A 25,850-nucleotide genomic window follows, 5' to 3' on the forward strand; every position below is an offset into this window, starting at 1 on the left:
CAAATTAACATGGAAATCACTCCTCCCCACACAGGGTCACATAGTGTATATATATCCAACTCTCTTCCATGCCAGCATTCTCTGAAGATGCCAGCCACAGATGCTGGTGAAACATCAAGAATAAACTCTTCTAGGACATGACCACATAGCCCAAAAAAACCCACAAAAGACTATGAATACTGGCCATGAAAGCCTTCAACCTCACAGTGAGCATTGCCTTTTATTCTGATGAACAGAGTTGTACTCTGAAATGGATAGCCATGGCTGAGCAGTGGGAGGATAGTGGTTTGTGTCACTAATTGGTTTTCATATATAGCTTGTGTACATGCTGACTCCAGGGATTCATTCACACTACAGAATTATAGCACTCTTATTCCACTTTAACTGCATGGTTCTGCTTATGGAATCCTGGGATTTCTTGTTTAGGGAGAGACATTTAGAATTCACAGCCAGAGAGTTCTAATGTCTCACCAGAAAACAAACCCCAGGATTGCATAGAATGGACCCATGGGAGTTAAAGTGGCATAATAACACTATAATTCTGTAGAGTGAATGGATGCAGGTTTAATGGGCCCCAGCATGGGTGCTTGTCGTGAAACCTCTTCCCATGTCAGCAGAAGGGCTTTCCTCCTCTCTGTTTCCAACAAATGTGAAGGAAGTTGGGAGGGGGGTCTTCTGCCTACAGTATTAGTATCAGGAGTTGATTGATAAACACTATGGGGCTGCTGTTTTAATTGCCTGCAATGTACCACAATAACACAAGGTAGCAACAGCAGTGCCAATCATGGTGGGCCCTCAGCAACCATCCAAGAATATTGATGGCTAGGAAGATTTGAAAAGATTACTTTTTTACTACAACTATCAGAATACTTCAGTGAGTAAACATAACTCATCTTAATCTATCTCTGATGCAAGGCAGGTTATATTTAAGCTGGTTGCTTGTAAGATGTAAGGTAAAGGTTTACCTTTTGAGAAGGCACCACTTGGGCCTCAAACTTCTGACCTGCTGATCTTGCAGTCGTCAGAGTCAGCCTCTTAACCACTGAGCCGCCACCTCCCTGCTTAATCAAGGTTAAAAATGAGCAGTTACTACCATAGCTAGCTATGAGACCACTCACTACACTGCTGTGTTTTAAAAACTGACACACTCCAGTTGGAGTGATTGCAGATTTTGGCACATTATACTAGTCTGGTGGATGTAGACTCTCCCACACTTTCTCCCAACCATAGCCCAATGCTACATGTAGCCCAATGCTACATGGAGGTTTGGAGAACTTTACCTAATGGGATGAGCTGTGGTCTGCAACTGTTGGATTCCCCAAAATGGATAAAGCCTCTATGAATTGAGTCCCATCATCCACAGAAGGCAGATCTTGGATCTGGCCCATTGTTTGAAACTGTTCCCCAGCTTGGAATGCTAATGAAGAAAAAGATGAAGAAGAAACTCATCAAGCAACTAAGGAAAGAAAGAGCCACTGTCTGAGAAGCCCTTTTCAAAGAACTGATTGACACAAGCATTGCAGTATTAATCTCCATGCCTGAAAATTTTGGCAGCAAAGTCCGCCCTCTGCAACCTTCCCAGCTGCCACTGGCTCAGCATCACTCTTGCTGTGTGTACCTGAGAGAGCTTCTATCCACAAAGGCTTCTGTTTGAATTATAGCTTCGGTAATCATTATGCCTTCCATACATAATGAATCCCAGACTGTGGATCGGAAACTCTTACAATAACTGATTATATCAATTAAAATCTGTCCCCCTTACGGAGATGCCAATAATATCTGCTGATGCAACAGGACTGCTAAAATATGTAGAGCCTGCAGCCCACAAAGAGAGGATGCAATTAGTGCTTGGCATTTAAAAAAAAAAAAAACAGATGGGGTGGGGGCATGGTGGTAGGAATAGCCAAGCACTTTGGGGAAGAGTGGGGTGGTGAACTAGGTGAAAAAAATATTTAACTCTTTCATTCCCACCTGGGCCATTCCATTGGCAGAAGCCAAAAAAAGCCAATGCAGCTCTGGGTTATATCAACAAAAGTGCAATTTCCCAATCAAGGGAAGTATTATTCTGCTTTGGTCAAAATTCACCTGGAATTTAATGTACCTGGGGTAGTTACTACTTCAGAAAACAGGATCAGAATTCAAAATGATCTTGACAGATTAGAGAACTGGGCCCAAACTAACAAAATTAATTTCAACATGGACAAATGTAAGGTATTACATCTAGCCAGGAAAGATGAAATGCACAAATAGAGAATGTGTGACCCCTAGCTAGAGGGTAGTACATGTGAAAAGGATTTAGGAGTTTTACTAGACCACAAACTAACATGAGTCAATAGTGTGATGTGGTGGCTAAAAAAAGCCAGTGCAGTTATAGTTGCCATCAACAGGTACATAGCCTGGATCAGAAGAAGTAGCAGGGCCACTCTATTCTACTTTGGTCAAATCTCAGATGGAATACTATGTTCAATTCTGGGCACCATAGTCCAAGAAGAATATGAACAAGCTGGAAAATACCCAGAGGAGGGTGACCAAGATGATCAAAAGTCTGGAAACCAATCCTTGAGGAATAGTTGAAGGAGCTAGATATGTTTAGTCGGAGAAGGAAAAACTGTGGTGACATGATAGCTATCTTTAAATAGCTTAAGGGATGTAGTGTAGAAGGTTGAGCAAGTTTATTTTCTCCTGCTCCAGAGACTAGAGAATGAATAAATTCAAATTACAAGAAAGGAGATTCTACCCAAACATTAGGAAGAACTTTTTTTACTGCAAGAGTTTTTCAACAGTAGATTGCCTTGGAAGGTTGTGGATTTTCAATCTTCTGAGGTCTTTACAGAGGTTAGTGGACATCTTTCAGGAGTGCTTTAGTTGTGTATTCCTGGCAGGGGTTGCACAAGATTGTCCCTTGCAATCCTGTCAACTCTATGATTTTATCATTCTATGGCTGTCCACTTGGTCATGGCCTTGTGCTTCCTACTTTTATGTCTCTTGTAGACCACAATTTGATGTGTTATTATCTTAAAAGATCTGAGTATTAACTGAGCAGCTGGAGACAGACACTTTCAGGCACTATCCTCATTCAGCATTTATTTGCATCACTGAACAACCTTGTTATCATTTATTTGGATTACAGTTACACACTCTGGGCAGAAAGGGCCCTTCTCAGTGAAACAGTTTGTAAAGTCTGGTGGTTTAGTTTTAGTAGATCTAGTACAGTAATCCCTCTATATCCACAGGTTTTTTGAAAATTAATTAATTATATATATATATATATATATATATATATATATATATATATTCGAAAAGGGGAAACTTGAATTCACTATTTTATATGGGACACACAATTTCACTACGCCATTGTATTTAATGAGACTTGTGTATCCACAGATTTTGCTATCCATGGGGGGTTCTGGAACCAAACCCCAGTGGATACCAAGAACTCACTGTAGTCCCAACAAAACAGTTGTTCTTCCTGTTGGCTGCTACACAATTACCAGCAGATTTGACTGCTATCATCCCAAAGAAAATTTCCTCCAATAAGATGTCCATATCTTTCTGACTTTTCAGTAAGTGTGTATTTCTGGTTTAAAACAGCCCAAGATGATAAAAATGTCAGATGAGATTTACTGCAATCATATATGCCTATTGTGAATTAAAAATATTTTTAAGGGGGGAAAATCACCCCTTGACTTTTATTTGGATTTGGTTCTTAAAAGAAATAGTTTAAGAGATACTTTTTTCTACCACAGAAAGAACAACAAATGCTGCATCACACCAAGGATTGATTTATCTATTCCCTTGGGCTGAAAAGCAGTTCTCCACCATTGCTTTGATTCTTTTATAAAAGCAGAGAGTCTGAATCCAGATTAAATCAAATGCATGAAATTTCATGTACAAATCAACAAATCAGAAACGGTTATAAAATATACTGAGAAGCAGAAATGGGAATACACAAAATTCAGGTATCCAATTCTGTAACTTTAATTTTTAAATTATATAGCTAGATTTCTCAGTGTAAGTACTCAGTTGGAGGATTTGAATGATTTTTCCCTGTGAAATGTTTTTTGTAATCTTTGTTTTTATTTGCTCTGAACACTTCAAGCTAAACTCAGAGTACTTTTTCTCCTCTTGGAGCTCTTAGAAAAATGCACTCCCAGCATTTGAACACCACTATGGGCAAAACTGAAGAGACTGCCACCAAGCCTCACCCTTTGGCTCTTACTTCTAATACCAAAGGCCTATCACAGAGTCCTGAAAGGGAAGTGAGGAGGCCCCTCAAGGTATATAGAGGCCTGACCTATCCAGCCCTTACTGTAATTCTAGCACTACTGAAAGTTACATCTGTTTCTGCTGGGCATGTAATTCAATCCAGATGGTCTCTCCCACTTGTATCTTTTATCTGGAGATAAGAAAAGGGAAACATTCTTAAACACACCAAGTAAGGTGGCCACTTACACATTGCCTTAAAGAGAGGAAATGTATCAAAATGGGAGACACATGTGCATAAAACTCTGTATGCTAATTTATATTTAACATATCTAAATATATATTTAGTATGTATTTAGCAAGTCTGGCAGTAACTAGAATAATTTAAATAGTACTGTAATACAATACATCCTATGCCGCTGGAAAAACTGTGACCAGGTCACCTATATACCTGCTATGTCTGCTGCCCAGGTGTGGATGGCTAACTGCTCGCTCTTCCTGGAGTGCTCTATTTTAACATTCGACTTGGGCCCAATACCATACAAATAGAAGGTTGCTCTTTGCTACCCTTGAACAGAGCAGGGCAGCTGCCTCAGGCAAGAGAGGCTGAGAGGTGTGAGAAGAAAATAAATAGATATGTTTTAAATGGCTTTAATGATATAGGTTTTAACGATACCTTTTTTGTTCTTATATATGTCTTTCGTTATGTATTTTTTAAACCTGTATTTGTTTTTATTTTTGTAAGCCATCCTGAGGTCCCATTTTCAGGAAACAACAACAGCAGAGTAAAGAGCTGTGCATGCCTTTAGCTCCCAAATGAGTTTGCCTGCTAGTCAACTGCCACTCTGATCCAGTTCTGGATAAGGATTCAGAGAGGTGTTGCACTTATATAGCAAAGGAGTAGCCCTCCTCTAGAAGCCTTTCAAATGGAAGACTGTCTACTGTAAAGGAAAATAATTATGGCCCTACTCCTTCCCGTTATTTCTTTTGTAAGGTAGGCTTTGCTGATATTCATTTTGAGATCAGAGCAAGACAGAGGAGACAAACCACCTGAAACATGGTGAACAGGAAGGGGAGGAGTGATATGGAGACATCTGCTCCCCTCCTCTTTGTGGATTCCTGAAAATGAAAAAAAAAATTAAGATTCCACCCTCTTTCTTTCTTTTTAATACTTATATACCATCCTTCACTGCATTAGATTTCAGGATGGTATGTAGCATAAAAGGACTATGCAATATTCATAAGTTTGAAAGAACAAATAGTCAATGTAAGGTGAGGGCAGTGTTGATGATAAGCACATACCTCACCACACACAATAAAAAGTGGTGATGAATCAGTTAGAAAAGTCTTAAGAGGAAATAGCACAGCCACAACAGATGACAAGTAAGGAGGAGGAGAATAAGCTTGCCACAAATATAGTATTACATCCTGCCTGCTTCTGCCTCTTCCACTTTCTTTGGAAAGAAATGAAGAACAAGCTTTGGTGGGATAAGATGGAGGCTGTCTTGATAAGGCACGTTTTTGAAATCAATGTTGCACAAGATATCTTCAGTCTCTGTGTCTCTCCCCCAGCAGTTCAACAACAATTGCCCTGGCAAGGTCAAATAGCCAGCCTACTGACCTACTGAGACATTTAAAATAGCATAACTTTATGATAAAGTTATGAAGAACATATCCAGAAAGAATATTTGAAAAATATTTGCATCTTATACTTCAAATTAGCAGTTAAGACACTGACTCTCATGATCACAAGGCTGGCAGTTCAAGACCTAAGCACCATGTGACAGAGTAAACTCATCTCACTAGTCCCAGCTTCTGGAATCAAAGCTGGAATCAACATTTGTGTCGTTCCTTGGTGGCAGCCAAAGTCTTGGTGCCTTAACAGGTCCCACTGGGGCTGCCTCTTCGCACCATCATCATCACCATCATTAGTACCATTATTTCTGCTTTAGTGTCCTTAAGCGCTGGGCAAATGGGTCTATCCACCCTTTTAAGTTTGGGACTTTGTGACTGCCAACAATGTAGAAGAGGACACACCCAAGATCACCTAGTCTAAGGCTTCCCTCCAAGGCCTCAAAGTGAGAATCATCCCAGACATATATCAATCACAGACTTTACCTGATAGTGTCTTGCAGTTGTTTCTCTTTCTGACTTTTCTTTATGCTTCTTCTGTCAAGAAAAAACACTTTAAGGGAAAGAATGGAAGAGTAGCACAATCCTTACAGATGCGCACATGCCTAACACAGATGTTGTAATTTTCATCCCTCAGACCTACTGGGGACATATCCTCCTGCTTCTGCTGCAAACCTCCTTCTGCCAAGATTTTCAATGATGCTTTTTCTGCTGCGTGTGCCAAAATCCCAGTAATTTTGCTGGAAAGTGGCATATGAGAACAAAAGGAAAATCCCAACAGAGCTGTGTTTCCAAGAGCTCCCTGGGAGCATGATTTCTGTAGGAAATATGGCATGTACTCCCTGTGTACCATGTTTTTGTGAGGGGTTTTAAAATTATAATTTACATTAACAGTGAATTAAATAACTATTGTCTCATTTGACTAACTTACTTCATAACAGTAATTATAGTAAATATTCTTTTGATTTTTTTTTCAAAGAAAAGCATCCAGTCAAAAAGTTCTGTCCCTGTGTATTATGTTGACTAGATGAATCTATTGAGAACTTGGCAAACATTTGATAGCAGACAGCAGGAACTTTGGGGGGGAGAGCAATAATCACAGGTACATTTGGCCCACTAACCCCCAGTAATGTAATGGAGCCAGGGAACCAGGAATTAAAGAATCAAACTTGAAAATATTAACTTCCTAATCCGTGGGTAATTGTATTCAATTAGGATGCATATGGAACTTTTTTTCCAAAGAAACACTCAGTGTCATTGCTCACTGAACCAACTTTGTTCACTGTTACGGGAAACCTTTGGCCCTCTAGCTGATTTTGGACTAAACTTCCCTTAGCATTGGTCCTGCTGGCTAAAGCTCCTGGAATGTGAAGTCCAAAATACCTGGAGGGCTAGATATCTCGTGGTTTGCTACTCTTTCATAAACTAGGACATAAACTAGGTGTGTCTTTGTGTGTATGTGTGTTTGCAGTGTACTTGACAAATAACTTGTGTAATTCCAGAGGCTGGATAGAAGTGGAAATACTGAATTTAATACAATCTGCATGCACACTTGTTCTCTGTGTGTGTCACTCATACTAGTTGCAATGGAGAGATTATCCTTACATTGTAAATCTGTCCTAACTTTTCACCCTCAGTCCAAACAGTAATTCACTTTCATGTTTTTAGAGGCAATTGTTAGGTTTTTGCACTTTTACATGATGTTTTTAAATATTTCAATTGCCATCCCAGTCACTCCAATGCCAGTAGAAAACATCAGTACATCATTTATTTTTGTGGAACTGTATTTGTGTGTGTGATCATACATAAAATGGGTTCTACTCATTCAGGGAAGATTGGCAAGAAAATTTGGGGTTATTTATTCATTTGAAACATTTATCTGTCATATCTCAATCTGCTAGGACCCCCAACACAATGTACAATGGGTAAAAATATTTGTAACATTAAATACACAAATAACAATATTTTAAAACAGATGTTGGACTGAAAGGTGGGATATACATATTTTAATGCATAAATAACAATTTGTAACTGCTTGTCCCAACCACTCAGGACTTTTTGGTCAGAATCCAAATTCATAGGCTGAGACTTTACATCTGTCCATAGCTCTATATGAACAGTTTTACATATATCCTCCCAGTACCCATCAGCTCTCAGATGGATGGAGGGGGAGACCTTCTGATGATGCTTGCCAGTGCAGAGGAAAAGAAATTCAGACCATGGAGAAGCAGCTGATCTCCGCTTGGTCATGCAGTCAGGGCCCTTCCTGATGGGAAGTGAGAAGCCTCTGGATTCAGTGCAAGGGCAAGTGAGCAGCCCTCTGTGCCCTGTCCAAAAAGGGACCTACATTCTCACAAGTCACTAATGGGTTGCTGGCCATAGTGTGATATGTTTTTCTTAGCTAGTCAATCAGCTAAGGCATCTTCCGCTTGATCATTTACCTAAGGCACCTCCTCATAGTGAAAGAATAGGAAAAGAATGTTCCCTTTTTGCCCAAGTAGCTCCCCCACTCCTGTAGGTGCCTTAAACATTATGAGTGATGTCCAGTAACAAATTTCAATCTGTGATTTCTTCCCTTCCCACAGGAACATATTTACAAGCTGATGAAGAGTGACAGCTATGCACGTTTTCTCCGTTCTAATGCTTACCAAGACTTGTTGCTGGCAAAGAAGAAGGTATCTATTGTAAAGGACATGCTTGCACCTCTCAGCACTTCTTGATTCCTGCCTGCTGCTTGTTGCTCTGTGAACATGAAAATTTAATTCCTGCACAAAGGGTGGGGTTGTTCCATTTTCTTTTTCTTTCAAAGGAATGAAAACACCTCTTTCCTCCTCTGGAAAGCTCCATGTTTGGCATCTCTAGAAATAAACAATTCATGTGGCAAAAGGACTAAACTGACCACCCTCCACAAGGTGTCATGGGAAACAAACCATCTAATGACACTGGGCTTATTTCCCTCCTTTCTCTCAGCACGGGATTCAAGGCAGCCCACAGGTTGCCTACTCCATCCTCCCCCCCACCTGGTGCCATCCAGATGTGTTCAACTGCAGTTCCTATCATCTCCCAAAAAAAATGGCTGGTTAGGGACAATGTGAGCTGTAGTCCAACACTACTGGAGGGTGTCAGGTACAGGGGGGCTGCTTTACTTGAACTAGCAGCAATTCTACCAAGATCCCTAGCAGAAATCTTACTGAAGATCCTTTAACTGGGGATGCCGGGGGACTCCTGCATGCAAAGCAGATACTTTATTACTGAGCTATAGCTTCTCTGCATGGTTCCTTTGTGCTCAACAAGAAGCAATGAAATTCCATTCTACCTTTCTTCACGGCAAATATATTATTTAATCCTATAAAATGCAAGCTATGGATCTTGTTATTTTCATAACCATCTTAGCAACAATTTGGACACAATACAACTCCATGGTTCTTCTTGAGATGCCTTGCCTGGAGACTTTTTCCTGACTTATCAATTCTCCCATTACTTTTCACCTGCACTTTACTGTATGTGCATTCTTTTTTCCCCTGTTTCTTCTTTTAAATCAGCACGAATTAATATCACAGACTGATCATCCCTCAGAACCAGCATACCCTTACATTCCTTTCTTCTGTTGGATACCAGCATGCCCATTATCAACAATATGTTTTCTGCCAATTATTAACCCGTCAAAAGAACAAAGAGCTTGTGGTGGGGATTATCATGTCCTGGCTAGGCAGTTAGAAGGGTGGAGAACAGAGGGCCTACCCTCTCTGTTTATGGCTGTATTTGAATGACTTTTGGAAGGTCCTGTGCCCATAGCTGTGTTATTTGCACATATGGGAGAAAGAATTTTCCATGTTTTGACTTTCAAGATGCTTGATACAGCTGCAAGCAGCATCTGCAGCCAGAGCTAGATGCAGTTTCCTGTTAGCTTTGCTCTTGGCTCACTCCATCTTGCTGGGGCTTTCACATCCTGCCACATTAAAAACAATCCAGTCATATCATTGTTGCAATGCCAGTATGATCAAGACTCTTTGTCCACATTCTGGTGGTTCCTTTTCTGCACAACCTCAGAGGCACAGCTGAAGTTCTGAGCAAAGCCTCAGACCTAAATTTGAGGCCAGTTGTACAGAAAAGTGCTCACAAAATTATTCTTGATACTGATGTGGAGATGGATACATAGACTATTTGTAAGTACTAGTTCAGGCGAGAACTGGTCTTATCAGGGTACTAGTCTGGGCACTGTTTTATGTACCTTTGAGCTGACTCACAAGCAGGGGACCATTACAATTAATTAAATATATTGGAATAGTTTGATGACATCTATAGAGCCCTTCACCATTAATTTAGCATTCTAGGAGTATATTTGGGCTGTTTCAGAGAGCCAGTTTATTTTACATGCCCTCCATCACAGCGAGTGTAATTTGGAAGCCAGAGACCAGATTAGAGGTTCTCTTTCTGAGATGTTCTCAGGCACATGTGACATTAAATCTAGCTGAAATGGGGAAGTGCTGATGATGTAGTTGTTGTAAGTAATTTTTATTATATGTCATTTTGTTGTCACACTTGAAACTGGTGTTAAGCTTCTTGTGGACTGTTATGCAAGGCTCATGGGCCACTGTTTGGGTAGGTCTTCTTTCCATCCTATCCTGCCTTTAGCAGGATGCTGGGTGATTGACAACCAGCAACATACTGTAGCTCCTGTTATCAGATGGTGAAAACCTACTGTTAGGAAAAGCTACTTTTTGATTACAGCTGCTAGAATACCTCACCTAGCACAACTAATGGCTAGGAGGAATTCAGAAGTCTAAAAAAGATTTTTCCAAGTTCTATGAAATATATTGCATTTGTTCTTCATATTAGCACCACAGTAGTGGTGATACAGATGTGACAGCACAGTATTGTGCCCCTATGTGATAATTGCTGGGGTAGCGAAGTACTGTATTTGAAGAGAGGTGGAGGGAAGTTACCATGCTCCCATCTTCTTAGGCTATGTAAAATGTGGGGTTATTAGTTCAAGGAATTGCAGGGGAGTACACATACTTGAATTTATTCATTCATTAAAGATAATAGAAATATAGCGGCATAGCAGAAGGTTGCTTCAGGTTGGTGGAGGCTTGCAGATCTGTTACTACTTTTGTCTTGATTTCAAAAAAGGAACCTATGGCTCATTTGTTCTCAAAGAACACTTAGTTCTGCATATATTTTAAAAAGTCTTTATAATAAATCACTCTGAAGGCTGCTATAAGAAAGTTGTAATGAAACCTGCACTACAACTGACATGGAAGGGGGAGTATGAGCTCACCTCTGGCCTGTGGCTCACAAGGAAAAATAGAAAAACAGGACACTGGAAGGCAGACTAAAGTGGGCTGCCTCAACAGTTATGAAAACAATGCCTTCCAAGGGGAGGCAGAAAAAAATGTGTATATTTTAGTCCAACATCAATTGTCAAAACGTAAAGAAAGAAAGATGTAGAGTGGTGATATCATAACCACTATGTTAGTATAATAGTTAGTATAATGATCATACCATTTCCCCACTAACTATGCCTCAGCTGTGTTAGTTTTCAGCTATGTTTGTTCTCATGTTTGTTTGCTCCATGATGGCATTTTATTGGTGTGGTAAACTCAGGATCAGGGAGTTTTAAATCTGCATATATCAAAATGAATTATCACATTCCAAAGGACTTTTGCTTTTGGGAAGGGATTTTGCTTGACTTATTATATATATATATATATATATATATATTTGTAGTGAAACAGATATTTGCACTCTCTGTTTAGGAGGTGGAGTAAGAGGGAACAGGTGGTGGGATATGAAAACAAGGGGAAAATCATCATTACTATTTATTTATTATAATGAATATAGATTCAGTAAACATATATAGACCCACATTTTCTCATCAACTTTCCTGCAGTTAACTGGAATGAACGCTTTTCTAATCAAGCCTTATTAGCCATACCCAACTGTATGCTGCAACCAGTAGGTTTGTTCTATTGTGGCAACTACCCTCCCTCCCTCCCTCCCTCCCTTCCTTCCTTCCTTCCTTCCTTCCTTCCTTCCTTCCTTCCTTGTTGCTTCTGCATGTTTGAAAAATGCATAAGACGGCTCCATGTATATTTGTATGTGTTGGATTCGTCTACATTTACAATCATCAGTGAGTGGCACTGTTGTCATGCTGCAGCAGACAGAATTGTTGCTGTTACAATTAGTAAATCTGATTTAAGAGATATTAGGAAGAAAAACGTGTCTTGGCAACAAAGGTGTATCCAGCAGTGGTTCCTTAGCTGTGCAAAATAAGTCAGGCCACAGTGCAGTTGATAACCAAAGCTCACTTAACATGGTTTGATCTGCTTCATTATACATACAGGGCACACACTTTCAAAATAAATCCCACTGTTTTATGGGAAGTATGTGTTTAGGTTTACAGTTTCAGTATGGCTATAGTGTATTTCAAGTTTTCTGTAACCCTAACAAAAGCACTGTAAATATTGCTTCCACATTACAGATGGAGGGGAGAGGAATTAAGGCAGAGAAAATGGTAGTTTGCTTAAGACAACCTAATGATTTCATGACTCCAGTGAGGTTTGAATTGGGAATGCCATTGTCCACACTCTTTCCTACTTCATTGGACTAACTAATATAACATCATATCTGAACTAGTGTGGTGTCAAACGCTTTAAGAAGTAGCATACATTTCATGATGAGCAGCATGTGAAAAAAAGGAGGGGGCCTCCTCAAAAATTTCAGGATCACTCCCACCCCCCACTCTGAAATGGTCTGTGAACCACCACTGCATTCTATGGTCCTGATCTATCTCGAGCCACACATAATTGTGAATTCCCAGTATCCATACTAGCCACAGATGAGAATGGAAAATCAAGATATATTCCCAGACTCATTGAGATAGCACATAATACATCTTAAACTATAGATATGCATATGAATGGTCCTGCTTTTACTTGCAGAACTCTCTTTTTGAATTAGTGTTTTGCAACAAGTCTTAGGATAGTAATATCCTTTAGCCTCTCAGAGTAGGATACCAGCGATTTAGTAAGCAGTCACCAATAAAAAAGTAATGTTACTATAAAGCTCAAATCCAACTTTCCCAACACAGGTTCATGATGTGCTGGACAGCAACTCCCACAATCTGTAGGAACTTGCTGGCTGAAGATGATGGGAGTTGTGATCCACTTCATCGAGAGGGCACCTAATTAGGAAAGGTTTTAACAGTCAGTTTCCCAGAACTGTTTATCATTCTTCTCCACTGCGTTTCATCTGCTCAAGGGCAAAAATAAAGATTTGAGTAGATCTGTAAATCACAACCATTAACATATGTCTATATTGTGGATCAACAGCCTAGCAGTGCCAGAAAGAACAGAAGGGGGTTTCCAAACAGCTTGCTGTTTTTTTGTGATCTCCCTAGTAATAGAATCATAGAGTCATAGAGTTGGGAGATATCTGGTTTCCTGGATCTTGTTAACACATAATACACACACACACACTGTCTATCTATCTATCTATCTATCTATCTATCTATCTATCTATCTATCATCTATCTATACATCGGCAGAGTTGGTAATAGCACCAAATGAATCTGCAATCCTGTGTCTCACAAACATCCAGTCTAGGTGAACTGATTTAGGGCCAGGGCCCTAACACAATGCTGATGGCTGTTCCCTTGACCATTGTCATTCTTTTCTTTGAGAAAATGGCATGCTTGCCAGCAAATTTATCCTTTCATTAATATTTAATAGGAATATCTAATGCCAAATGAGCTGAATCATGTTTTTCTTGAGAATGTTAGTCTATCTGCAGCTATACTGTTTTTTCAGAAGTATTATTATAGTAACGTTCTTTTATTTACATTTCTAGGTTTGTGGGGACTCAGATTATTAATCATACATTTTCAAAATATAGTCTAATCATGCTAAAACCTTATGCCAGCAATTCCAATAAGGATGTAATCCTGTGCATACTTTTCTGAGAAGTAGACTATGGCCTGTTACAGACAGGCGAAAATAAAGCTGCTTCGAGTCACTTTGGAGGTATGGTATTTCAATGATGCATGAGTCCTAAGAGTCCAAAAGCCACACCAAAGCTGCACTCCAGTCCTTAGGACTGGAGCGTGGCTTTGGTGTGGCTTTTGAACTCTTAGGATTCATGCATCATTGAAATACCGTACCTCCAAAGTGACTCGAAGCAGCTTTATTTTCGCCTGTCTGTAACAGGCCTCTATTTAATATAATGAGACTTACTACTGAATGAACATGGCTAGGAGTGCATCTGCACTGTAGAAATAATGCCATTTGATACTACTTTAACAACCATGGCTCCATCCTATAGAATCCTGGGATCTGTAGTTTGGTGAGGCATCACCACTTTTTGGCAGAGAAAGCTAAAGACCTTGTAAAACTACAAATCCTAGGATTCCAAAGAATGGAGCATTTTAAAGTGGTGTCAAACTGCATGATTTCTATAGTGTAGAAGTAGCAGTAAGATTGCGCTCCCAAGAGATCATGTGTTGAATAAGTAAGGTGGAGTATAATTTCATTTAATTTGATTGAACCATGGTGGTAGTAGTAGTAGTAATATAGACAAAAACTTTGGACAGTCAGATGCATTCATCCAGCCCTTTTATACTCTGTCTATAAATGAGGCATGTTTTACTCCTACACACATATTGTTAAAGTTTTAAATTTATTCCAGTGCTGTCTTGTTTTCAAATGTTTACCATCTAGTAGACGCTTTCTACTGTGGTTTAATTGTTGAGAAACAAGTCTAAGGACTTGTCATGGAATTGTCTGCAGAAAACAGTACCAGAAATACTCCACAGTAAAGGACATGTGATCATCGTAGGACCAACCTTTTGTTCCAGGTTGTTCTAATCTTGCCATAATGAGTGTGGAATTACTGGAGCCACTACAGACGAGGAAACTGAGCTACAGGGTTAGTACAGGGTTTCCAACCGGATAGACAACTCCGCTGATGTATACAGGAGGCAGCATTCCAGATCTTCCTTTTGAATGATGTAGTTTTGTACTATAGATACAGAGCTACATTTTAAAAGATAGATATGGGATGTCTCCTTGGGGAAACCCAGTCACAGTACTATAGTTCATAAATTTCTCTTGTTTTGCTGTTGCAAACAGCAGTTGCAATATAATCAAAATGTTTAACTTTTTATTCTTCTGCTAGTGCTTTAAAAGCCAAATGTAAGCTGAAGGGTTTTCTTTTTGTTTTCTTTTGTTTGGGGTATTTTTTCCCATCCTAACTTTGTTTTCCCCCTTCTAAAGCCGGAGAATGAGCAAGGTCGTAGAACTTCTCTAGAAAAGTTCACTCGCAGTGTGGTAAGTTTGTTTGGTTTTTGTTTATGCTTCTTCTTCATTTTTTTCTCCTCCTCTTCAGCATCCTCTTTTCTTTTTCATTTTTTATTTTTTAAATTTACAACAGTTTAGGTGTATTTAAATCATCACAATACATTAAAAAGGTAGACTTTCATGGGGTGTATTTTTGACTAAGCTACATGGTCTCAGTTCTGTCCATTATAGACAATCTGATCACATCTAGAACATGCCTGACAAATTACAGAGCCTCTGTGGCCTACCCCATTTCCCATGGTATACCTGCTGAGACACTTAGGGTGGTTGTACACTGGTCGGAGTACACTGAGCTGCTCCCAGAGTATTCTGCCCCCAGAGCTGCCCAAATTCCTCTGCACTCTGGAGCAACACCAGGTTGCTGTCTATGCACACATCCCACTGTGCCACCCAATGCCCCTGCTGCTGGTGTGAGTTGTTCCTTCTGAAGTTGAAAATAAGGCAACCAGCATCAATCACATGGATGGGCACCTTGTTGTAACCTCAGAGAGAGCGACACACACCAGCAACGGTGTGGAGTGGCACAGCAGAATGTGTATGTAGATAGTCGCCCGGTGTTGCTCTGGAGTGCTCTGCATTTTCCTGGAAACTCCAGAGCAAAAAGTTGGTCTTTTTAGTCTGGTTTTAGGGATGGGCCAGAATCTATACAGAACTGGCCTCACATCATGAAGACAGTCTGCAGTCAAATCGAGGCTTTGGCCCTGTGTCATGAAGGCAGGGTGCAATGAGGACAGGGGAAAACCAGTTTAAATGGCCCATGTAGGTATGCTACTAGTTTGCCAGGCCATTACTAAGAAATAGAAACCTTTGAGATCCTCCCATATTTATGCCCAACCACTTGATGAAACCCAATCCTTGTTTAGTCAACATGGAAGGAAGGAAGAAGTGTAGCCCACCCCGACCACACTTTTGATTGCATGAAAAGTGCAGTGTATGATAAGGGTAGCCTCTTCAGTCCATACAGGGCTGTCCCAATCAATTGGAACATGGAAACATGAAGAGGCTGGTGCTTGAATATGAATGGTTGAAAAAGGCTTTTAGCCCTATTCAGTCACTCTTATGCTTATTTATTCAGCACATGAGGAAGGAAGCATGTTAGACCCACCCCCACTAACACTCTTACCTCAACATGAGCCAGGATTTGGAAAAATCAGAGCTTTTAGCTTTCATGGGGAAGCATCCACAAGTATCCAGATGTTCTTGCATGGCAGGGGGTTGGACTGGATGGCCCTTGTGGTCTCTTCCAACTCTATGATTCTATGATTCTAAGTAGAGAGGTGTCTTCTCTTGAGACTCATCTCTTTTCACATGAATGTGCAAAGCAAAAACAGAGATGCACTGCCTTTATCTGGTGCTGAATAAACATGTTTAAGAACAACTGAATAGGTTCTGGTGAACTTGTGTCCATTGAAAAATACTGAGAGAGAAAAAACCATCTCAGTAGAGCCAGCTGTGATGAAGAGATGCATTTAGGCCTGTCTCGCTTTGAGTGCCCGGGACTGCTCTTCACAGGACCCACCCTCATGTTTTGCTGTCATATTGAGACAGAAGTCAGGGGTGCATTTGTTGGTGAGGGATAGTGACACTTTCCCTCTCAGGCAGAGGAACAGCTTAAGCTACTGACCTCTTGGAAGTGGCAGGTAGTACTGTTGGCATATAACCATCATAGTTGCACTAGGGATAAATTTATCCTCCATTAATCTACCTGCTCTCCTTTTGGAGTCATCAGAGGCCATTATCACCACCATTTATTGAAGTTTGGGCCAAAATAGACAGCCAGAAGGAGCGACTTGAAGCCACCCCTTCTGAAGGCAAATTGGGACCACACCAACCACACACCATGGCCCCAATCTGCCTTGAAGCTGCCAGAAAAAGGAGCAGCTTTTTCAGGAGCAATAAGGCAGCTTTGCAGCTGCACTGCAACCAGAATCCGGCTTCATGATGTTCCAGTGTTGTGTTGTGTGTAAACGCTGTGCCCCCGGAGCATCATGAGCATCCCATGTAAATTGCCAAGTGGCTTCTGGGCAGCTTAGGAGTGTGCAGTGTGTAAGCATCGCATTCCCAAGCCACCCAGAAGGCAGTGCAAAAGGGCCATCTGTTTCGGCCCCTTATCCCATAGTTAAATTATGTGTATAAAAGAATATTTGTTTTCCTGGCCATTCAAGCAAAAGGTCTTTCCTGTTCAGGTGGGTGGGGAAAGGTCACTGACAGAGGAAAATCTTGAAATCAGATTTGAAGGTCCTGGAATTTATCCCAGTAACCAGTCATTTCACTTCATACACAATTATCTGACTTGACATACAAAAGGTTTTATTCAGGTATGTGCACCTGAGTACAAAAGCAAAAAGGAAATGTCTGCTGAATTTCTACTGGAGATATATGATCGCACTATAAACTCTGCTAAGTAAGTCCTAGCCGCATTATGAATCAACAAACTCACATCTGTTTTCAGTTAGGACTAAACATATTGTTTCCCAGTTCCTCAATTCCCCAAACATTAGAAAATTCCAGGGTAGCTGCTATAAGATTAGCTTCTCTGAAAACAGAGACTGCTGGGGATCATTGGGTTGGGTTTTGTTTTGGGTTTTTTTGGTTTTTGGATTTTTTGTTTTGTTTTGTTTTTGCAATGTCAGTTTATTTTAAAATGCACAAACTGACTTTGGACGAGGTCCACACTCACCAGACAACACAAATTTTAAAAATATAATCAGTTCCCCAAAAGTGAACACACAGCCATTGACACCAGCCAGTTGCAATGGGGGGAGGGAGAGAAAACAGAAATGTGTTTCCACTTCTCATAGTCCAGTACCTCCACCCTGAGCAAGTAAGGTGTGTCATATAGCTACTAAGCAGCCATGAAAAGTGATTGAAGAAACATCTTGCAATCATTAGTGTCTATAGAGAAAATATATTTAGTAGACAGCTAAATAAAGACTGAGGAAAAGGATAATTTCCTCACTTGATGGCCATTAAAATTACAGCTGCCCTGAAGTCTTTCATTTCCACTATTCCCCTTGAAATTAACACGTTTGATGCAGCTAAAGAAACTACTAGGAAAAAACCTTCCTCTTCTCAAAATTATGTGTAGCTTTTGTATTTGTTTTTAGTGTTGTGTTCTACCCTTGGCTTTTGCTTTCTTCCCCCTTGCCCTCACTGTCTTCGGCTCCAAGGGCCTGTACATTTGGCCCTCCGCATTTGCAGCTTTGACTTTTGCAGGTTTGCTTATTTGCGGTTTTGATTAATATATTCTGAATAAGAATCTCTAGGTCCTTCAGTGCAACTCTGCCCAAAGTTGACCATAGAGTTGTTCTGGAAAACCTAGAATTTCCTAGAGAAAACACTTCTCTGGGCATTTGTAGGTCATCCAGCATGATTCTGTGATCAACTTCTGGCAGATGTTGGCTATGAAGTTGCACTGGAGGACCTGCAAATTCCTAGAGAGATGTTCTCTCAGGTAAAAACAATAGTGTTTTTTTAATTTGCATTTTTTTCACATTCATGTGGGTCCTTTACCTCTCACCCCAGCGAATGTGGGGGGACCACTGTACTGTTATTAATTCTGTTGGTTGTAGAGACTTTAGTGATCTTTTTTAAACACATATCCAAGACCTCACAATGTAGAATCACGAAGTCATTGACAATATCACGTGGGTTCCTGTAGCCAATTAGATGAAGTGGTGGTAAATGAAGAGTAAATGAAAACTAATGAAGGTAAATGAAGTGTAATGGGTGTTAATAAATGGTAAATGAAGCTGAAAGCAGTGAGGGTAGCGAAGAAAATATCACCAAGAACAGTATAAAAACTATATGACTATGGTGCAAGATATTGAATCATAGCAACTGCCTTTCAGGGTTCTTGGAAACAAACAAAAAATGAGGTGAGTGATTTTAGCTTAACAATAGCAAGGATTCACGTTTGCTGTTCTCTTCCTTTAATGTTCCACTTTTTCTTCTACAGGTGGCAAAAATGTTACATCCTCCTCTTCTTGTGCCATTTAGCTACTTAGCTGCAGTTTGAATGCAAAGATAATGGGGCAGGGGAGAGCAGCTTCTTAACTTTTTACACTTGCTCAATTTCCATGCTGAAAAGTCACACACACCACAAATGCTTCCTTTCAAATTGTAGTTTCAACCAGCATGATCAGTGGCTCTCCTAGCTAGGGGATTCTGAGAGTTGCAGTCCAAAATAAATTTTTTCAGTTTCATCACTTTGGGAGACAATGCAGTAGCAATATCAGCTTCATTTATATACTGCTTCATACTGCGCTAAGCAGTCTCTAAGCGGTTTACAACTGTAAGCTAATTTCCCCCAATAAGTGGGGTACTTATTTTAGTGACCTTGGAAGGATGCCAGATTGAATCGACCCTGAGCCCCTGGCTGGGATTGAACTCACAACCTTTTGGTTTGTGAGAGTGAGTGGCTGCAGTACAGGCATTTAGCCACTGTGCCACCAGGGCACTAATATAGAGATCCTTTAAATAAATAAATAAATAAATAAATAAATAAATAAAGTTTTGTCTTTCATTCATTGTGGTTTCTGTTCATGCCAATTGGACTGGAAAAAGAGTAGGACTTGGTTCAGTATTCAACATTAGTTTCACAACATATGGGAAATAAGGGCTTCTGAATGTTTATTAGGTGAGCAAAAAGAAGAAAATTGAAATATCTTCTTTACACTGAAGTAAAAATGATTTTCACGCATGTCTGAACTGATTTAGTATTGTTACCCATCTGCTCATTCACTCTTAGCAAAGGATATTTAAATATAATAAATAAATGAAAATTTTAAACCTTTGAATTTTGCTGTAGTTGCATATAGTTGTGTTTGTATGCACACACCCACATGTTTGCATGGATATTTGTAGGATTTTTTAAAAATATGATTAAGAAAGGTGGTCTCCTTTCTGGGTACAACAAAATAGACTGCACAGAATTTGGTCTGGTTTTGTTTCCTGAAAGAATTCCATAGAACAATGAGTGACTTATACACAACGCTATTTATTCATTTTATTTATTAATTCTCAGTTCCTTTAATTCTTTTGTTTGTTTTCAAATGCATGGGACTCAAAAATAAAAAACTGATTGCACTAATAATACTATAAATAAATAGGAATGGTCATCCCCTTATAAAAAAGCCATATTTGGGCATCAGGTTCATCCCTGTGGTTGCAACTATGTGGAACAAGTAGGACTCTGCCTGCTGCCCAGCTCCCGTTCCAGTCATACATTGTTGGTTTTCTTCCATAATACATAATCTTCCTATCATTGCCACCATGAAGTAGAAGCCTGCATCAGAGTCTGAAAAAGTTACTTGGGAGTGTTATGACCTGCATGATTAGGGCTCCAGATCATGGGGACACAGGTACAACAGGCTTCATTGTGCAGATGTTCCTCCCAAGTGATGTTCTGGTTTATTGATTTCATATCCCACCCTTCTCCCAGCATGAGACCTGAGGCAGATTACAAAAGGCTAGGAAAGGAAGATGGGCAATAAATGCAGTCTCGTTCTTCCTGTCTGTGCAGTTTGTTGTTAGAATGTGGCTGTCGTAATACTGTATGGCAAAAGTATAACAACCCCAATTTAGTAATCGGGGGCACGTTACAGGCCGCCGGATTGCGGCGGTCTGGCTCTGCCTCCGCTTTCAGCGTCCGGGAGCCGCAGCGGCCAAACCGCGCAGCTCCCAGACGCTCCAAGGAAGGAGCGTGGAGTCATGCACTCGCGGCGTCACTTCCGGGGCACGACGTGCAGATGCACAGTGTCCGCTACATCAATATGGCAGCGGCCGTGTGGAACGGCCACTGCCATTTGTCACGGACTCTGTCCGTGATAGGGTTAGGGGTGTCTGGAAGAGACGCCCCTTTTTCAAACTGGGACATCCTCAGGATGTCCCTAATGGCGGTCTGTAACCCGCCATTGCTTGTAATGAAAGTTCAGGTTTCATTTGCCCCCAAAACCCATTCATTTGCCCTTTTAGCATCCATGGTATCTGTAGAACTCTTCTTCAGCACCATGTTTAAAATTAAATGATTTTCTTTCTGTCAGCTTTCTTCACTATCCACAACCATAGAAATTGGAAATAATATGGCCTGAATGATTCTGACTTTTGTATTTAAGTCCTTGATGCATCACTCACTCTGGAAACTACATACTCAAAGTCATTGTTTTTGATACAAAATACTAAAGGGACTGATACCTTTTCTAAACAAAAAAAATATTGCAAGGAATAGTTTTCCTTCCTCCTAATAAGTCCTTCCCTCTGCTACATTGTGGCCTAACAGATGTTCAGAGCTTGATAGAGTTTTATTTAAGAATCATTATTACTAACTCATTACAAAAACTTTTTGACTATTTGCTTCTTTACTAGGAAAATGTCTCCAAGTGTATCATGCATAGTTCTGCACAGTCATTTGATTGTCTTGAATACAAGTAGGATAATAGTAACTGATGTCTTGTTTTTCTGTTATGTTATATATAGCATAGGTGTCCAAGGGTAGCCAGTTTGGCCATGTAGCAAAATACAATAACATCCAAAATTCACCAAACATGGTACCTTTATTGGGCCAACCAAAATGCATAACACACATGTTGCTAGCTTTCAGAGTTCCACTGGCTTCTTCACCAGGCAATAGTTAAAAATCCTACAGGAGAAAAAAATTGATGATGTTAGTCATCAGCATGTGTTTTATCAAGATATTGGTGTTGTCTCTATGCAGGCAGGCTACTCCAACTCCTGGCCGTATGGCACTGGGAAATTTAAAGTCCAGGAAATTTAAATTCCAAACAAAAAGGTGCTTCCTATGAGATCCAGGATGTCTCAGTCCTTTGTAAGGCCACAAGCCCCTTTATTAGGCAGAGAACACTGGCTCTCTCAAAAAGCCTCCATGCTTTTGCACTGGGAAACATTTAGCTGCTGTTAGGTAAAACAGGCCAATTAGTATAGGTGTTTAACTGCATGTGAAGACAGATATATTACATGTTCTAAGGAGCCGGTTTTAGGGTGGACAGAATCATGCCAAAGAATAACAAATAATGATGATCTATACCAGTGGTTCCCAAACTCTGGCCATCCAGGTGTTTTGGACTTCAGCTCCCAGAATTCCTGACTGGACTTTCTGGGAATGGAAGTTCAAAACACCTAGAAGACTGAAGTTTGGGAACCACTGATCTGTATAATGACTTCTTAAAATATTTTGCATTGAGAGAGCCAATATGCAAAAGATCAGGAGATTTTGGGCATAATTAGGTGCTACAACAGAGCTATCACTGCTTTGTGTCTCTTGGTGCCCTTGCCCTCACTCTTGTAACCTCGCAATCAGTGGTTTAAAAAAAAGTATTTTTCCAGATGCAACTCCCTTGATCTCTCATTGACTATATTGTCAAACACTGATGGAAGTTACAGAAGAGCTGCTGTTGCCATCACTGCTGTAGATCATGGCAACATGTAGATAAACACAGCATTCCTGTGCTGTGCATTGCCCTATTGCAAAACTAACAGCCAATTATGTTCATAGGAGTGGCAGTGCCATGACATCAGCATTGGATGCTTCAAGAAAGAGGGAGAAGTGTATGGAGATGAGGTAGTTCCTTATCTCATGTCTAGGGCTGGAAAGATATTCAAAAACTTTCAAAAATGGCCAAAAGCTTGTTTCTTGATTGTCATGAAACTCTCCCCAGGAAAATCCTGGATGATGACAATGTTCTTTATTTTATGACATTTTGTGCAAAATTCACACATGACTTTTTTGCATAGAAAATAGCAGTTTCTGCACAGTTAACAGCATTGTGCACAAAAAGCAGAGAGTTTGACATAGAACAGATCTTCAACTGCAGCAATTTTTTTGGGAGGGGGCACAGGAAAGATCGATTTTTGTGCAGAAATTTTATTTTCTGTGCAGTTTCTAGATCAAAAATAAAAAAAAGAAACCACATGCAAATTTTGTGCAGAATAAACCTTGGGCTACAAACTAGATCTACTAGAAACTTCCCTGCAGCAGGAAAAAGATTGCTAGAATTATGGATTGCTTCCTTCAAGGATGTAATTAGCAAAGCATGCCTCCTCCTGTCACAGTGGCTTCATGCACAGCAGCACACAATCCAGACATTGGTCTGTGTGGTGTTCTGGATGAGGCATCAAACTACAGCTGCAACACCCCAGTTTATCATGTGACAGTTTACATCTCCTGCAACGAAGCATGGAAATACTTAGAAAGCCTCTAATGTGCTGTGTGTGTGTGTGTTTAAATGTATTAACCTGTTTCCTGTGTTATAGAGGAAACACCTACTTTCTTCCACTTAGCATTACTTACTTATATATTGAGCTGCTCTTAAGGCAGAACACAAAAAATAGCTGTCAAGATAAGGAGCTAGGGAGCAGTTTTGTTTGTAAACATAGCAGGGAGGACCTCCCCCAAAAATATTTATGTGTGGACTATAGTAATTGTATGTGTATACCCCTTAAAAATACAAATGTGTTAACTGAAAGAGCAATTGGGTGTAGCTGAAATTGGAAGGATCAGGTAACCATGCACTGTGCTATTTCTAAACTTCTGAGATTAGCAATCTCGTCTTTGGGTTGCTCTGTATATGTGCTCATATATACAGACTGTGGTAGTACAATTATGTAAATATGTGTAGCACCTATTACAATAGTATTCAAAACATACCCTTTCTTGCTTTAAAAAAATGACGTTAGGCTTCATTTTTATGTTACTGTCCACTACTTGTTATACGTATACTAATTTAAATCCTCTTTTTGATCTCTTTTTATGTGAGTTTCTCTTTTAAATTTTATGTTCTCTTCCTATTACTTTATTTTATTGCTGTGTTTTGCTTATATCCTCTGTTGAGCATTTTAATTTTGCTTCTTTTCTTAATTTATGTTACCTTTTTATGTCTGTGTATCATTTTGCAAATTCTAATAAAATGCTATTTTAAAAGGGATATGGTCTGTGAGTTCTGTAGCAAAATTATAAATGAAAAACACATGGAGCATTTGCAGGGTTTCATGAGATTTTTTTTTTCCTGGTTCAATAACAGGGGGTTATGTGTGCCCTGTTTTGTTTAGGATTTGTGTTGATGTAGTTCTCAGAAGCCAAATATATCATATGGCCTGAATTAAAGAATACCACAGCAAGAGGCATTTGTCCCCAGAAATACAGCCTCTCAGTATCAGTGTTTTATCACCATGGATGCAGTTTCTGGTTTCCCAGGGGGTTAAATATCTTCCAGGGCACTGGGGGATCTAATATTCAAAGTGGTGGGTGTATGAATAAGGTTGATCAATGAGAAAGAATGAGTATTCAATAATATATGATAAATACAGAACCTGGAATATACTTTTTCTCTACAGTGCTGGTTGGAACACAGGAGACATTGTGTAGTATGAACGTAAATTGCTGTGCAGTGTCTTTCCTGGGGAGATGTTAGGATGTCCACTGGTCTAAGGATCAAAAGGCCTTGCAGACTGTATCCCCATGTAGTCTTGTTTTGTAATATGAAGGATGAAAAAAACCAAGAATGTGCATGTAAAGATTAGCCATTCAGAGATGAAGTTCCCCACCCCATCCTCAACAAAATTTAAAGGAAGATGCCATTTTCAAAGGCCTTCAGCCACTCTCACCCTGCAGTATCTTTCAAAATTCCTAATGGGATCAGTGTTGATTAGATAAAAGACAGAGAGCTTGACAATTGGAGGCAAATGCATGCTGCACTCTCAAATTGGTGAAAGGAAGGATTCAAGGAGAAGATTCCAGACAGACTTGGAACACAATCTCCTCAACCCATCCTTTTCTGCCAGGTCAGTTTACCCTCTTCCTCTAATGAAGCAGAGAAGAGGCTTAAAATTTCAATGAGTATGGAACTTGAGTTTGTTTTAGCTGGTCTTGTTAATTCACGATCATGATGTGTGTGTGCGGTGGAAGAGGTTCTTTAATAAGACAAAACTAATCACTGGACTCTTTAGACATGTCACCATACACCATAATTTTCTCACCAGAGCCTAGGAAGAGCTCAGCAGTTTTGCACTTATGGCTTTACTTTGTATGAGATGACACTCTACTTCCTCTTTTGAATTATATGACCCAAGAGGTGAGCCATTGCCATTGCTAGTGAAGTCAGCAAGAAAGAAACTTCATTGTTCATCAGCTTCTTTGGAAGTACTGGGGAGGAGATGCACAGCTCAAATGGACGATTATTTTCAGTGATCAACTCTCCAGTTTCAGAGTCCAGTAGCCAGACTGTTACGGGTATACTAGGAGTCACTTCAGTGCTTCCCCCTTTGGGGTTTATAGTCACATCACGTGTAACCTGCCACTGCACAGTTATGCCCAATTTTACTGTAGTTACTGAGAAATTTAAGATTTCCTACTTTCCTGCACTAAAGTATTATAAACGGCTTAAATTATTCTAAGATTTGTAAGACACAGTCCTACTGCACTGTTCACCTTTTATTTACAGTTAACATCTCCAGAGTACTAAGAACCATTTGGGGTCCCTGTACTTTACACATCAATTAATAAACCCAGAATATGGAAGTAATGTGTTAAAAGCAAAAATGTATTGTCATGATCATTCTGCCTTTTTTTTTCCTGCCCTGGGACTCAAATGCGTTTTAAAATGATAACTTGTTTAACTGTGTTTTGATTTTTTTTATTATTAT

At 39.9% G+C, this 25,850-nt stretch overlaps 1 protein-coding gene across 4 annotated transcripts in view; it reads left to right on the forward strand.

Annotated features, from left to right (window-relative positions):
• Positions 1-25,850, forward strand: part of RGS6 (regulator of G protein signaling 6) — a 325,966-nt gene that overhangs the window by 293,652 nt on the left and 6,464 nt on the right. For 2 of the 4 annotated variants that reach the window (XR_016280962.1, XM_089521808.1), the window contains exon 16: positions 8,421-8,510. Coding sequence is in view for 3 of the 4 variants with exons in the window: in XM_089521808.1 (XP_089377934.1) it covers positions 8,421-8,510 (90 nt within the window). In the remaining variant the exon portion in view is untranslated. Of the gene's footprint in view, positions 1-8,420; positions 8,511-15,107; positions 15,162-19,149; positions 20,895-25,850 lie in introns of those variants that run through there. The other 2 variants (XM_089521809.1, XM_089521807.1) reach the window with 2 other exon arrangements.

This window comes from Sceloporus occidentalis, unplaced genomic scaffold, assembly GCF_023333645.1.
Source record: "Sceloporus occidentalis isolate IW3139 unplaced genomic scaffold, rSceOcc1.0.p SCAF_4, whole genome shotgun sequence".
Classification (NCBI taxonomy): domain Eukaryota; kingdom Metazoa; phylum Chordata; class Lepidosauria; order Squamata; family Phrynosomatidae; genus Sceloporus; species Sceloporus occidentalis.